General features: G+C 38.0%; 1 protein-coding gene across 1 annotated transcript; it reads left to right on the forward strand.

The window, feature by feature from the left end:
• The first annotated feature begins 1767 nt into the window (after positions 1–1767).
• Positions 1768–2619, forward strand: LOC149181938 (uncharacterized). Its single transcript, XM_089414386.1, has one exon. It carries the CDS (start codon positions 1768–1770, stop codon positions 2617–2619), a length of 852 nt encoding a protein of 283 aa, XP_089270512.1.
• The last annotated feature ends 11520 nt before the right edge of the window (positions 2620–14139 follow it).

Below are 14139 nucleotides of genomic sequence, written 5' to 3' on the forward strand. Positions count from 1 at the left end.
GACTTTCATGGCACAGCCAGCAGGAGGGGCGGGCTCTGCCCCCCCTCCTTTGAATACCCCAACCGCCGGCGAGAAGCAGAACAAAATCCCTCTGACCCCTCCTGGCAATACTCCCGAAACAGAGCAAGAAGGACAGAGGACCAATGACAACGAGATCCATGCAGATCAGCCTGCAGCTACAGACTCAGAAACTGAAAAGCGCCAAAATGCCTCTTCGTCACAGCCAAAGGCGACTTCGGCTACCTGCATTCCGAAGGCGGCAGAACGCATCAAGATAGAACTGCCCAGTCATCGAATCAATGGAGAAATCCAGTACATGCAGGATCACGCCTTGATCGGAAAATTTCTGGGCTTTTGGCCGACAGAGAAAGCCTTGAATGGTTGGATCGCATCAAAGTGGAAACCCAAGGGACAAGTTACACTGCTACTAGGTCCAAAAGGCTTCTTCACAGCCATATTTAACTGTGTAGAGGACAAGTCTAGGATATTCGAGGGTGGCCCATACTTCTTCAACTCATCAGGACTGTACCTCACAGAATGGAAGCCACGATTCAACCCTAATAAAGAAGATTTCAGCTGGGCTCCTGTATGGATCAGAATGTACTCCCTCCCAGTGGAATACTGGAAAGAAGAAACGCTTGCAGACATTGGCAACAGATTGGGGACCTTCATCAAAGTCGCAGAGGAAACAAAAACACGCAAATACACATCTTATGCTCGGATCTGCGTTAAGATGCACCTCACCAAGACTCTCGCAGAAACGGTAAGTCTTTTTCACAATGATTTTGAATGGAACCAAACTCTTGATTATGAACACATCCCTTTTTGTTGCTGCAAATGCCATGTGCATGGGCACCTCTTCAGGGACTGCCCTCTTAATCAACAATCCAAAGCCTCTCCCACTGAAACCCTGATCGATTCAGAAGGCTTCACCAAAATCCCCAACCGCCGCAGGCATACCAAGAAAAGTCAAGCTGCCCCAGAAACCTCAACCAGATTAGACTCTAGGAATAAATTTTCTCCTCTGGCTACCCAAGACCCTCCTAGTGTGGAGCCTTTGGAATCTGTTTCTCAGCCCTCTTCATCCCTCAATCCACAAACCCACAAGAATTCAGCTAATCTTGGCTCTTTTCAATCTCCTTCCCCACCTTTTGAAGACATATCAAAGGTAGCTCCAGATCCCAGTGCCCCTTCTGTCGGCAAAGGGAAATCAGTTTCAGACTCCAAACAACAGGCATCTGCCATGGACTTAGATGCAGCATTGGCGCTAAGCTTACATGACACCACAGAGGAGGATGAGCAAAATGCCCATAGCAACATGGAACAAGATCCGGAGAACATTATCCTAGAAGGTATTGACATCCTAAAACTTGAAACAGTCTGCAAGCAAAAAGAATACAATACCATTCCTCCCTGGCAAATAGATCGACTAGAAGGAGTTCTAGCCAAGGTATAGCACAACAAAAATCTAGGCATACAGGGAGGAAGTCCATGGGATGGAAAAGAGAACCTCAAAGAAACCAAGAAGAGGGGATGCAAAACGGATCTACAGCGAACCATCGCAGTGGGAGAATTACTTATGGAATCAGGGAGATTCCCTAAGTTGACCAAGTTCTACAAACCCACATCCCAGTTACCATGAAGCTCATCTCCTGGAATGTTAGAGGACTCAACAGCCCCTCAAAACTCAGGATGATCAAGAACTTGATACAGCAAGAAAAACTTTCCCTAGTTTTTCTTCAAGAAACCAAAAGCAGCACAATCACTATGGAGAAAGCACGAAATAAGATTTGGGCATGCAGTAGCTCAATGTCAGTAGATGCATCAGGGGCCTCGGGTGGACTCGCCATTCTATGGAATCCACAGATCCTTACTCTTTATGACTTCCATGCTACCCATTTCCTCATTCAAGCATCCTTTCATCTAATAGGAACAAATATCCACGGGCACCTCTCAAATGTATATTTTCCGCAAAACATACAGCAGAAATTGGATCTGTTGGAAACGATCTCCATTCTAAATGAGCATAGACAGTTCCCGCTATGGATCAGTGGAGGAGACTACAACATTATACAATCGCTGGAGGAGAAAACAGGTGGTAGAACAAGGTTAGAAAATGACAGTAAAGGGCTCAGAGATTTTATTCAGGACAATCACCTAATGGACATTCCAACCACCAATGGGATCTTCACTTGGACTAACAAGCGCACTGGCACCAATCATATTGCTACAAGGCTAGACAGTTTCCTCATCTCAGATAACACAATCCATATAGGAGGAGACTTCAATGCATCCATCTTGCCCCACGGAGGATCGGACCACTGGCCCATAATGCTCCAATGGTCTCGGCTTGGTACACGATGCAATAGGCCTTTCCGATTTGAAGCCTTCTGGCTTACAAAACCAAAATTCAAGCAAATCGTAGAAGAATCATGGAAGTCCTACAGGCCACCAGAAGGAGCCAAAATGTATCAATTCCAACAAAAGTTAAAAAATTTAAAACAAGTCCTCAAAAATTGGAATAGAACACAATTTGGCAACATACACGAAAATCGACAAAAGTTGGAAAATCAAATGGAAGCACTACAGCAAGATATCATTGAAGAAGGCCGCACATAGGAACAGTCCCAACAAGAGCAAATCCTCTGGCATCAAATAGAAGAACGGAGGAAACAAGAAGAAATACTCTGGCGACAGAAATCGCGAATCAGCTGGCTAAAAGAAGGAGAGGAGAACACAAAATGTTTTCATAGGACAGCTCTCCAAAGGCGAATGCACAACAACATCACCTTCATCAACAGCCAACAAGGAGAGCGAATGGAAGCCCACGAAGACATGGAAAAGGAATTTACAGACTACTTTCAAGACATCCTTAAAGAGCCGACAGGAAACAGGGAAGAGGAAATTAGGGCCATCACTCAGCATATTCCTCGAATAGTAACAGAGGAACACAACAAGAAATTGCTACAGCCCACATCTATAAAAGAAATTGGAGAGGCCATGAACCAGCTCAAGGACGGTAAAGCCCCTGGGCCAGATGGCTTTACAACCAATTTCTACCATGAATTTTGGGAGCTAATCAAGGAAGAGGTCTGGGAACTGGTGGAAGAATCAAGAAGCATGCACTGGATTCTCCCGGCCCTCAACACTACCTTTATAGCTTTAGTCCCTAAGTGTGCTGAACCAAGTAAGCCTGAAAACTACAGGCCCATCGCTTTATGCAATGTAATCTACAAACTCATCACCAAGGTCATTGCAAATCGGCTCAAACCTCTCCTGCCCTTACTCGTTTCGCTGGAACAAACAGGTTATGTTGAAGGGCGGCAGATCATGGATGGCATCATCTTATCAAATGAGATGATTCACTCTCTCAAGATTCTAAAAAAGCCAGGTATGCTTCTAAAACTAGATTTATCTAAAGCATTTGACAAGCTAAGTTGGAACTACATACAAACAATTCTTTTAGCTTTTGGCTTCAGTCACAGTTGGACAAGATGGATTATCAATTTGATCTCCTCTCCGAGCTTTTCAGTTCTGTTAAATGGTTCTCCTTCCTCTCCCTTTAGGCCATCTAGGGGCATAACGCAAGGGGACCCTCTGTCGCCTTTCCTCTTTGTCCTTATGGCCGAGGGGCTGGGTAGATTTCTAAAGGCAGCTGTCTCCTCCCAAATGCTGAAAGGCATCTCTGCTCATGGCCTTCCCCCTCAATCCCACCAGCAGTTTGTTGACGACACCTTTCTCTTTGGACACCCATCTTCGCAAGAAGCCTCTCTCTTTAAATCCCTGCTTTCCATTTTCTCCAAAGCTTCAGGTACCTCCATCAATGCCTCGAAATCTCAGCTCTACTTCTTCAACTCTCCCCCCTCCACTTAAAGGAACATAGCCAGAATAATGGGCTTCACTATCTCCAAGCTTCCATCGACCTACTTAGGGGCTCCCCTGGCCGTTGCGGCTATAAAGCATACCTCCTGGCAGACTCTCCTAGATAAGCTTGAATCCAAACTCTCTCTTTCGACTTTCCGGGCTCTCAACATTGCCAGCAGGCTTGTTATGATCAAATCGGTCCTTCAAGCCATGCCTTTCTACCTCTTTTCACTCTTGGCCACCCCAAAATGGGTTCTAAAAACCATTCAGAATCTTCAGCGTAACTTCCTTCGGGGGTCATCTGGCTTGAATAGGAAATGGGCGCTTGTAAATTGGCAGGACGTATGTAAACCTAAGTCGGAAGGTGGCTTAGGCCTGCGAGATCCGATACAAAGCAACAATACCATGGGAGCTCGATTGTGGTGGAACTGGATCACCAAGCCTAACTCACCATGGGCCAAACTATGGCAGGCCAAATATGCACCAGGGAGTCAATGGAATGATTTAATCAGAATCAACTCCACTACTCAGGGATCACCTATATGGAACGCAGCCAAACCCCACAGTAAGTTCATTCAAGAACATAGTTTCTGGGAAATACACTCCGGCAACACGGCAAGATTCTGGGAGGATTCTTTGCAGCAGCTCCCCAAGCTGGCTACAGTATTTCAAAAGCCCCTCTGGCAAGCGCAGATGCAGCAAGCACACCTCACTCATGTTCATCAATTCTGGCAACAATCCGCAAGTCATGACTTCAGAACCTGGAAGAAGGCTAGTCTCTGGCAGAGAGATTGGCTAGGAGAAACATATGTGGACATAGATCAAGAATTATCATACAGAAGAATCCGATACTCCACTCAACAGGATCGACTTAGATGGAGCCATAAGCCTAAAGGAACTTTCACCACCAAAGAGGCACACCAGCTCAGATACATCGACAACCAGAACAATAAGGACCACATCTGGGAAAAGGTCTGGCAGCCAGGACTATGGCCCAAAATCTCTACCTTCCTATGGCTTCTCAGCAAAAGAAGAATACTCACTTGGGACAACCTGGTAAAGCGCAGATTCGTAGGGCCATCAAGGTGCCCAAATTGCAACCTTCACTCTGAGACAATTGGTCACCTCATGGAAACATGTCAGCTAGCAGTACAAATATGGAGGAAAGTTGAAACTTGCAATATGAGATCACCAACCAGGACAAAAGATATAACCGAGAATTTAAGAAATTGGCCCAAAAACCCCTTCAAGAGTCAGCTTCTAAACTATTTGTGGAGCCTTTTACCAGGATTGATATATTGGACTCTTTGGAAGGAAAGAAATCATAGAATCTTTAACAATTCCTCCCGGTCCATTGATGCCTTATAGCTGATCTTAAACAAACGCCTGCAAGAAACTCTTGCCATCAAAACCTGGTCAGATGCAGATATGCCAGACTCTCCAACGGAATGCAGGATACTGAAGGCATGGAATATGAACCTCTCAACAATAACGAGGGAAACCACCCAAACCTCCAATAGCATCGCCTCTCCTACCAGCTGGTCCCCTCCAGCAACTGCCACCTAGAAGTTAAACTTTGATGGAGCAGCCAAAGGTAATCCAGGGCACGCCGGCTATGGAGGAATTTTCAGAAATCATATAGGAGCAATAATGCAGATCTTCTATGGCTCACTTGGCAAAGACACCAACAATGTAGCTGAATTAGAAGGATTATGGAGGGGCATATGCCTTGCAGAACAAAACAGCTACTTCCCATTGGAAGTGGAGGGAGACTCTTTAATTCTTATCAATGTCGCTCAAAGAATTCAGGCAGGCACGCCAGCGGTCAAGGTGGCCATGAGCTGGAGGCTACTAAGAAGACTGGAATCACTGGAGGAAAAGCTGCAAAATCCCCAAAGTATAACCTTCAAGCACGTAAGAAGAACAATGAACAAAGTGGCAGATAGACTTCCCAACCAAGGAGCATCTCGGTGCATTCTATATTTCGCAGGATCTTTGGATACATCAGAAGATGACATGCTTAAAAATGACTGCATTTCCCTGGCACAGAAGGATCTCACCCTCCCGGATGCGGGTGCATGAAATACGTGTTGAGCGCATTTGCGGTCACATGGGCGGGCGTCAGGCCCATGGTGACAGAGGGTACTAGGTGAGGCGGGATATCAACCCGCATGCGGTCCGATGGTCGAAGGCATTAATGCCTGTCTTCTCAGCTCGCGCAAGTTGCTTGGCTAATGGTACAATGGAGAAATTTAATGGGACAGGGTTCGCTCCGCAGAGCAATATGGGCTGGCATTACGTTGATGCCCTGCTACGCCCAGAGGAGAAAGGGGGCGAGAAATCGAAGTGCATCCTACCGGTTTCAGGGCAAGGGATGAGCACGCCCTGCGACTTTGCTGAGACTATGTTTGTCCTCAGCGTTGAAGAAGCTCCGGGTGCCTGCGTGAAGGTGTATTTGGAAACGTTAGAAATGCAGAGGGAGAGGCCGCGTATGGGTAGCAGGCGAGGGGGAACCAGAGGCAGGGCCTCCACGCAACGGCAAGGCTACAGTTCGCCCTCCTACTCCATTGAAGTTACGTCATTGCCTGAGAGGTTCCAAGGAAGCAATGAGGATAGTGGCGGACGTGCTGATAGAAGCACTCGTTCAGAGGAGGGTCAGACGGAGCCACCCACGCTCAGGTATAGCCTCCCTTGCCCTCAAGTCAATTCCACTCTGGTAATTTCCATTATGATTGAGCCTGGAGTCTCTCAAAGCGCAGAGGCAGAGGAATTTATGGCAGCAAGCCATCCTGTGTGAGGGGCAGAGCCTATACCGGATGGGCAACACTTCAGTAGAGAGGATTCCCCCATCACGTGCCTTCTGGTTGGGGTAGGAATTAGTCGTATGGCCCCTGGACGAGAATTCAGAATTGACCTCGCGCGCCCAGATCAGGATTGCATCCCTGCTGCCGGTCCTTCAGCGCTTGTTGGTCTGAGTAGGCCAGCACAGGGAGGGACCTCTAGCGTGGTCATCCCTCTCTCCGACTCTGATGATTCTCTCCGTTTCGGGTGCCGAGTAGAACAGGTGCCTTATACCACCGATGAAGATTTAGCTCGCTCCGGGTAACCTCAACGACATTTCTTGGGTTTTCTGTTTATGATTCTGCCAAGTGGCATCTATGTTAATGTGTCGGATGTAATTGTTCATGTGTCTGTCTGTCTTTGTCTAGGTCAGTCCATGGTCCTGGTGTCTGTTCAGAGTCTATGTGTCTTCAGTGGCAGAGTATCAAATTCCAAATTTTGATTTTGCTCAATTTTGGAACTGTAATTAGGGCAAGAAAAGGCTGATAGGCAAATATTCATAGCCTTGCCCACTGTACTCTTTATGTATATTTTTTTTGTATGATAATATAACTGGTCTTATTCAAAAAAAAAAAAAAAAAAAATTATTGAAAAGTAAAATTAAGATGCAAATTGATGTTTTCGAAGTATGCTTAATTTTGCCTATTACTAATTATTTAATTTGTTGTTAAAAATATAACTTATATTTTTTAAATGTAATTTTACATGAGGACATATCTCCCATACTTGGTGGTATAACAACTCTCAGAAAAAAATTATGAAAGAGATATAATCATGTATGATTACATTTAAGAAAATAAAATAATACAGAACTGGGCGGATTCTATCCCGGGACCTGTCGATTCGCTTGATCGCCCATGGCTTCCGCATCCGCGTTCAAATAATGGCTCAGGCCCGAGGCAGAAGGGAATTCGATCTCTGCATCAACGATGGCTCTTCGCCTTAACCACATCTGTAAAACCCTCGATATCCCCATAAGTCAACAACTTGGATTTGCACAACCAGCACTCGCAATTTTTGCACCGCCGAGAGCAAGGGTTTCATTATATTTGCTGCAAATAGGGTTCAAAAGGAGAACAGAGGTTCGGATAAGGCCGGATTTATTATAGGAGGTGAAAATTGTTGTTAAATCCCCGATCGGCTCAAATGGGTCGGCTATACTATTGAAATGCACACGGATCGGACACTGGACAGTTTTCTCTGTTTACGCTGTCTTCTTGAGGATAGATAAGCTGCCGCAGATAACAGAGCCGGGTGAATCTGAGGTGAGGACAATATCTTGGCCCCAGCCCGACCCAAAAAATGAATATGTAGCATAAGACCGATCCTCATGCGGAGTAGCACATAGATCTACTGCCTGGTTAGAACGTGGAGCTTACCAACAAGCCGACCACAAGCACCAGGGAAGGAGATCAGAAATCTCGCCGAAAGAGGACGAGCGTGATAGGACACGGGATGCGCGGCCTGCTCACCAATAGCCTCCGTCTGGCCTTGAATCACGGTATACAACACAGATTTGGGGGCATGGAACAACCAAGAAACTCCTTTGGAATGAGCTTCAGGTCAATGGCACTGAAGAAGAACAGATCGTGAAACATGTAGGTAAAAACCTCAGATCCATCACTGGTCAAATGGTTTTAACACCTAATAAACAAATCTATCTACACCAGCCTCGGATCTGGATGCCTGACAATAAAAAGACTCACAGATCTAGAACACAGCCACAGATCATAGATCGGAGCAGGCAACAGAAAGATCTGATTATGAAGGATCAGCGAAACATCCAAACAACACCTTCATTGGATATGCTCGAAGATAGAAAAAGTTCTCTCTTTATTAGATCCATGTGAGGGAACACAATATGCATCGAAATAGGGAAATGGGAGGCAACAAAAACCCTCAAACAGAGGATACAAGAAAATACTGGAATCCCACCATGCAAACAACTACTCCTCTACACAGGGAAAGCACTGCAGGAGGAGTGCAAGCTAATGGAATACGGTATAGGAAATGACTCAACCATCTGTCTCAGCACAAGATTGCGTGGAGGTTGTTCCGGCTCAAGTTCAAAACGACCTGCTTCCTTCAAAGATGCAGTGAAAGGAAAGATGGAACCACAAAAGAAACCAAAACAGCAAGCTACAACACCAAGGGCCTACATTGTTGAGCAGAAAACACAGAATCTTGCATTAACAATCTCCATACCAGAGGTAAATGAAATACATGCTGATTATTTAACTAAAGCAGTGATATGCAGGTTCAATGGATTTTGGCCCAAACCGGAAGCCCTTTGTCAATGGATTTACTCCATATGGACAGAAAACTGTGATATCCATCTCTGTTCAAAGGGATTCTTTATTGTCTAATTCGACACCATAAAGGACAAAGAATATGCTTTGAACGAGGGACCATGGTTTTGGGGAAACACTGGCCTTTTCATGAAATCTTGGTTCCCGGATTTCGATCCAAATAGCATGGTGGTCTCCAAAATTCCAGTTTGGGTAAAATTATTTAACTTACCTATACACTTTTGGCACTACAAAGTATTCGAAGGAATCGGCAACACCTTGGGGACATTTTTAAATGTAGACAATGAGCGCCTATCCAAGGATATATACACTTTCGCCACGATCTATGTGAAGGTAGATCTCAGTCAAGGCCTACCAAATCACATTCTCCTAATCCATAATGGAAAGCAATGGGCACAGCCACTAGATTATGAAAACACTGACTTTCGCTGCCGCATATGTCGACAAACTGGTCATCTTCAGAGTGCATGCCCACAAAACAAGAAAGATAGGAAAAGGAGACAACCACCAAAGCCGAAATGATGGCAATTTACAGCTACATAGGCAGAGGATATAGAAGAGGAAAAGAATGCAGAAACCACCAATATACTTCAAGAAGACGAAGACAGAAGGAATAATCTAGAAATCAGCAAAGAAAGCTATCCACACCACTTATAGAATAATGAAAATTTGATTGAAGATGCAACAAATCCAAATGCAAGCAACCCACAGCAGCAATATGAGAACCCCAGACAGGAAAATGGAGGCAGCAAGCGAGCATACTCTACAACAAGCTCAGATTCTGAAAAAGACATCATGGCTGCCACAAATGAATCACAAATGATTATTGTAACAACCCCGCCTAACAATGAAGGCTGGTGGAAAGTGGAAAAAAAGAAGGGTAGGAAAGCCTAGATAGACAGTTGATTGATTATTAGCTCCTGATATTAGAAGGACAAGTTTTGTTACAGCATATGCTATTACAACATCTACAACATGTAATTTTACTCAAAATGAATAAAATTACGATTTTTCCGAGGGAAAAAAAAGAAGAAAAGAAAATTATACTTACATTAAAACTTTGAAAAATAGTAATAACAAAAGAAATTAATGTGGACGTTAAATAAAATATTCAATTTCAAACTTAATTTTCAATCATATTTATATAGAGAAATAAAGTGATTGAAAGTTAAAACAAAAATCAAAATTTATTTTCTCCAAATATGTAATTCCTTCACTACTTAATATGAAGTTGAGTAATGGCATGTAAAATTAATATTATTATAATTACAAGATGTCTACTTCACTGTATATTTAGTTGAGATATAGTATATAATACAAAAATAAGTTTATAATATTTGAAGCATATATAAAATATTTCATAATCTATATCAAAAAAATAAATTATATTTCAAATATAGCTATCATTTATATTTTGTTGAATCAAAATATATCTCTCATTTTTATAATGTCATTTATAACATAATGTAATATAAGATAAGATAACAATACTATGTTATATTTCCCACTAGGCATAAAAGAAATAATAAAAAGATTCATTGTTATGGAACGTGTCTTGAATTCATACTAAGGATTGGTGTGGCCCAAGTGAAGTGTTATTCTCGGTAATTTTAATCACCTTAAATTCAATGAGCCAGAGGTGAAGAATCCCTATCATCCTAGATTCACATTACCTCACACAAAAGAAATGTGTTATTATATTCATTTTAACTCACATTCAAAAAGATAAACATATATATATATATATATACACAGAGACACACACACACACACACACACACATATATATATATATATATATATATATATATATATATATATATATATCCCCATATATATTTGAACTAGAATTAATATATATATATATATATATATATTTAATTCTAATATTATTTTATAATTCATATTCAAAATAAACACTTATTTATATATTTAAATATATTTATTACACACTCATTTATACATATAAATATATTTATTACATAAATATAATATATTGCTTACTTAAATATAGTTCTTATTCATATTTTCATAAATAAAAATATAAATTTGATTCTTATATTATAATTTATTTTATAATTTATTTAATATGGACATTCAAGTATTTCATTTTTTTGCTAAGAATCTCTTTCACTATTACTATATTTTTATTTTAATCTAACCAAACATAAAATGAAATAAGTATCAAGTAATACTAACTATACTATTTTAGGTGGTATCCTTAGACTCCATACAATGTAGTGAAGGAACTACATATGTCTTTAATTTTGAAAAGTAAATTATATTTTTCTTTTCTTTCAAATAATATTGAAAAGTAAAATTAAGGTGCAATCCTAATTTCTTCATCTATTCTAAAAAAGGATTTATTTTGTTAATACTCATTCTTTAGTTTAATGTTGTAAGTATTGTTTTTTCAGTTTTAAATGTATTCTCATTCGTGGTTGTAGAGCACCTTTTAGCAAAAGGAGTATGAGGGAGATATAATCACGAATCATTATACTTAAAAATAATACTTGGATTAACAATTTAAAAATAGTGATAACTAAATAAATTATTGTGGTCCATAAATAAAATATTTAATTTCAAGCTTACCTTCAAATCAAATTTATATATAGATAGAGTAATTGAAAGTTAAAATAAAAAATAAATGTTTACTTTTGAGTACTAAGAAACATGTAATTCCTCCCCAACTTAATATGGAGTTGAGAAATGACATGTAAACAAATTCATACACCATTGTGGGTAATCTACACTCTCTTTCTACAAAGAGAACCATTGAAGTTTAAATTATAACAAAAATATAATATTATTTATATTACATGATATATAATTCATTTATGTCTAAGTGACATGTAATATTTAAAACAAAAATGCATTAATAACATAAAATTATTCTAACTAAGCATGAATAAAACAATTCAGAATCTCTCAAATAACATAATTTTATATTTCAAATATAACTATTATTAATATTTTGATGAATCCAAATATAACTCTAATTTTTCTAATATTATTATAATATGATATAATTATATTATATCATATTTCTCAGAAGACATAGAAGAGAAAATAACATACACCTATCTAGATAATTAAAAATATTACCAATGTGTGTATATATACAATTAAAAATACTATTATATTTTTAATGAGTTGATAGTTGGTACTACTATATTTTTGTGTATTACCAATCATAAAATGATTTAGGTATTCTTAGTACCAACTATCAACTCCATCTTATGTAGTGAAGGAACTCCATGTCCTTAATTTTGGATAGTAAATTAATTTTTTCTTTTCTTTTTAATAATATTGAAAAATAAAATTAAGTGAAAATTGATGTTTTCGAACTATGCTTAATTTTTTTATTACCAATTATTGAATTTATTATTAAAAATATAATTTTATATTTTCTAAATGTAATTTTACATGAGGGCATATCTCCCATACCTCGTGGTATAACAACTCTCGGAAGAAAGGAATATGAAGGGAATATAGTCATGTATCATTACATTTAAAAAGATAAAATAATACTTACATTAAAACTTTAAAAATAGTAATAACAAAAGAAATCAATGTGGACAATAAATAAAATATTCAATTTCAAGCTTAATTTTCAGTCATATTTATATAGAGAAATAAAGTGATTGAAAGCTAAAACAAAAATTAAAATTTATTTTTGCCAAATATGTAATTCCTTCACTACTTAATATGAAGTTGAGTAATGACATGCAAAATTAATATTATTACAATTACAAGATGTCTACTTCATTGTACATTTAGTTAAGATATAATATATAAGACAAAAATATGTTTATAATATTTGAAGCATATATGAAATATTTCATAATCGATATCAAAAAGATAAATTATATTTCAAATATAGCTATCATTTATGTTTTGTTGAATCAAAATATATCTCTAGTTTTTATAATGTCATTTATAATATAATATAATATAAGATAATATAATAATATTAAGTTATATTTGCCACTAGACATAAAATAAATAATGAAAAGATTGATTATTATGGAACGTGTCTTGAGTTGTTGCTGAGGATTGGTGTGGCCAAAGTGTGGTGTTATTCTCGATGATTATAATCACTTAAAATCCAATGAGCCACAAGTTAAGAATCCCTATCATCTTAGATTCACATTACCTAAAAAAACATATGTTATTATATTTGTTTTAATTCACATTCAAAAAGATAAATTTAGATAATTAAAAGTATCAACAACTCATATATATATATATATATATATATATATATATATATATATATATATATATATAATTTATATTATTCTAATATTATATTATAATTCATATTCAAAATAAACACTTATTTGTATATTTAAATATATTTATTACATAAATGTAATATATTCCTTACTTAAATATAATTCTTATTCATATTTTCATAAATAAAAATAAAAATTTGATACTTATATTATAATTTATTTTGTAATTTTTTTAATATGGACATTCAAGTATTTCATTTTTGGCTAATTATAACAAACTCTTTCACTATTACTATATTTTTATTTTAATCTAACCAAAAATAAAATGAAATAAGTGTCAACTAATACCAACTATACTATTTTTAGGTGGTATCCGTAGACTGCATACAATGTAGTGAAGGAACTACATATGTCTTTAATTTTGAAAAGTAAATTATTTTTTTCTTTGCTTTCAAATAATATTGAAAAGTAAAATTAAGGTGCAGTTTTAATTTTTTCATCTGTTCTAAAAAAGGATTTATTTTGTTAATACTCATTGTTTAGCTTATTGTTGTAAGTATTACTTTTTGAGTTTTAAATGTATTCTCATTCGTGGTTGTTTTTTTCTTTGCTTTCAAATAATATTGAAAAGTAAAATTAAGGTGCAGTTTTAATTTTTTTCATCTATTCTAAAAAGTGATTTATTTTGTTAATAATCATTGTTTAGTTTATTGTTGTAAGTGTTACTTTTTGAGTTTTAAATTTATTTTCAATCATGGTTGTAGAGCACTTCTGATCAAAAGGAATATGAGGGAAATATAATGTAATGTTCCCAGAAAAACTATAAATATTTTAGTTTACCATAGTAAGAAATAAAGGTGGATATTATTGTTATTATTTGTTTGAGG

This window comes from Pinus tabuliformis, chromosome 3_2 (assembly GCF_031772625.1).
Source record: "Pinus tabuliformis cultivar Carrire ecotype Pingquan chromosome 3_2, CPIR1, whole genome shotgun sequence".
Taxonomy (NCBI): Eukaryota; Viridiplantae; Streptophyta; class Pinopsida; order Pinales; family Pinaceae; genus Pinus; species Pinus tabuliformis.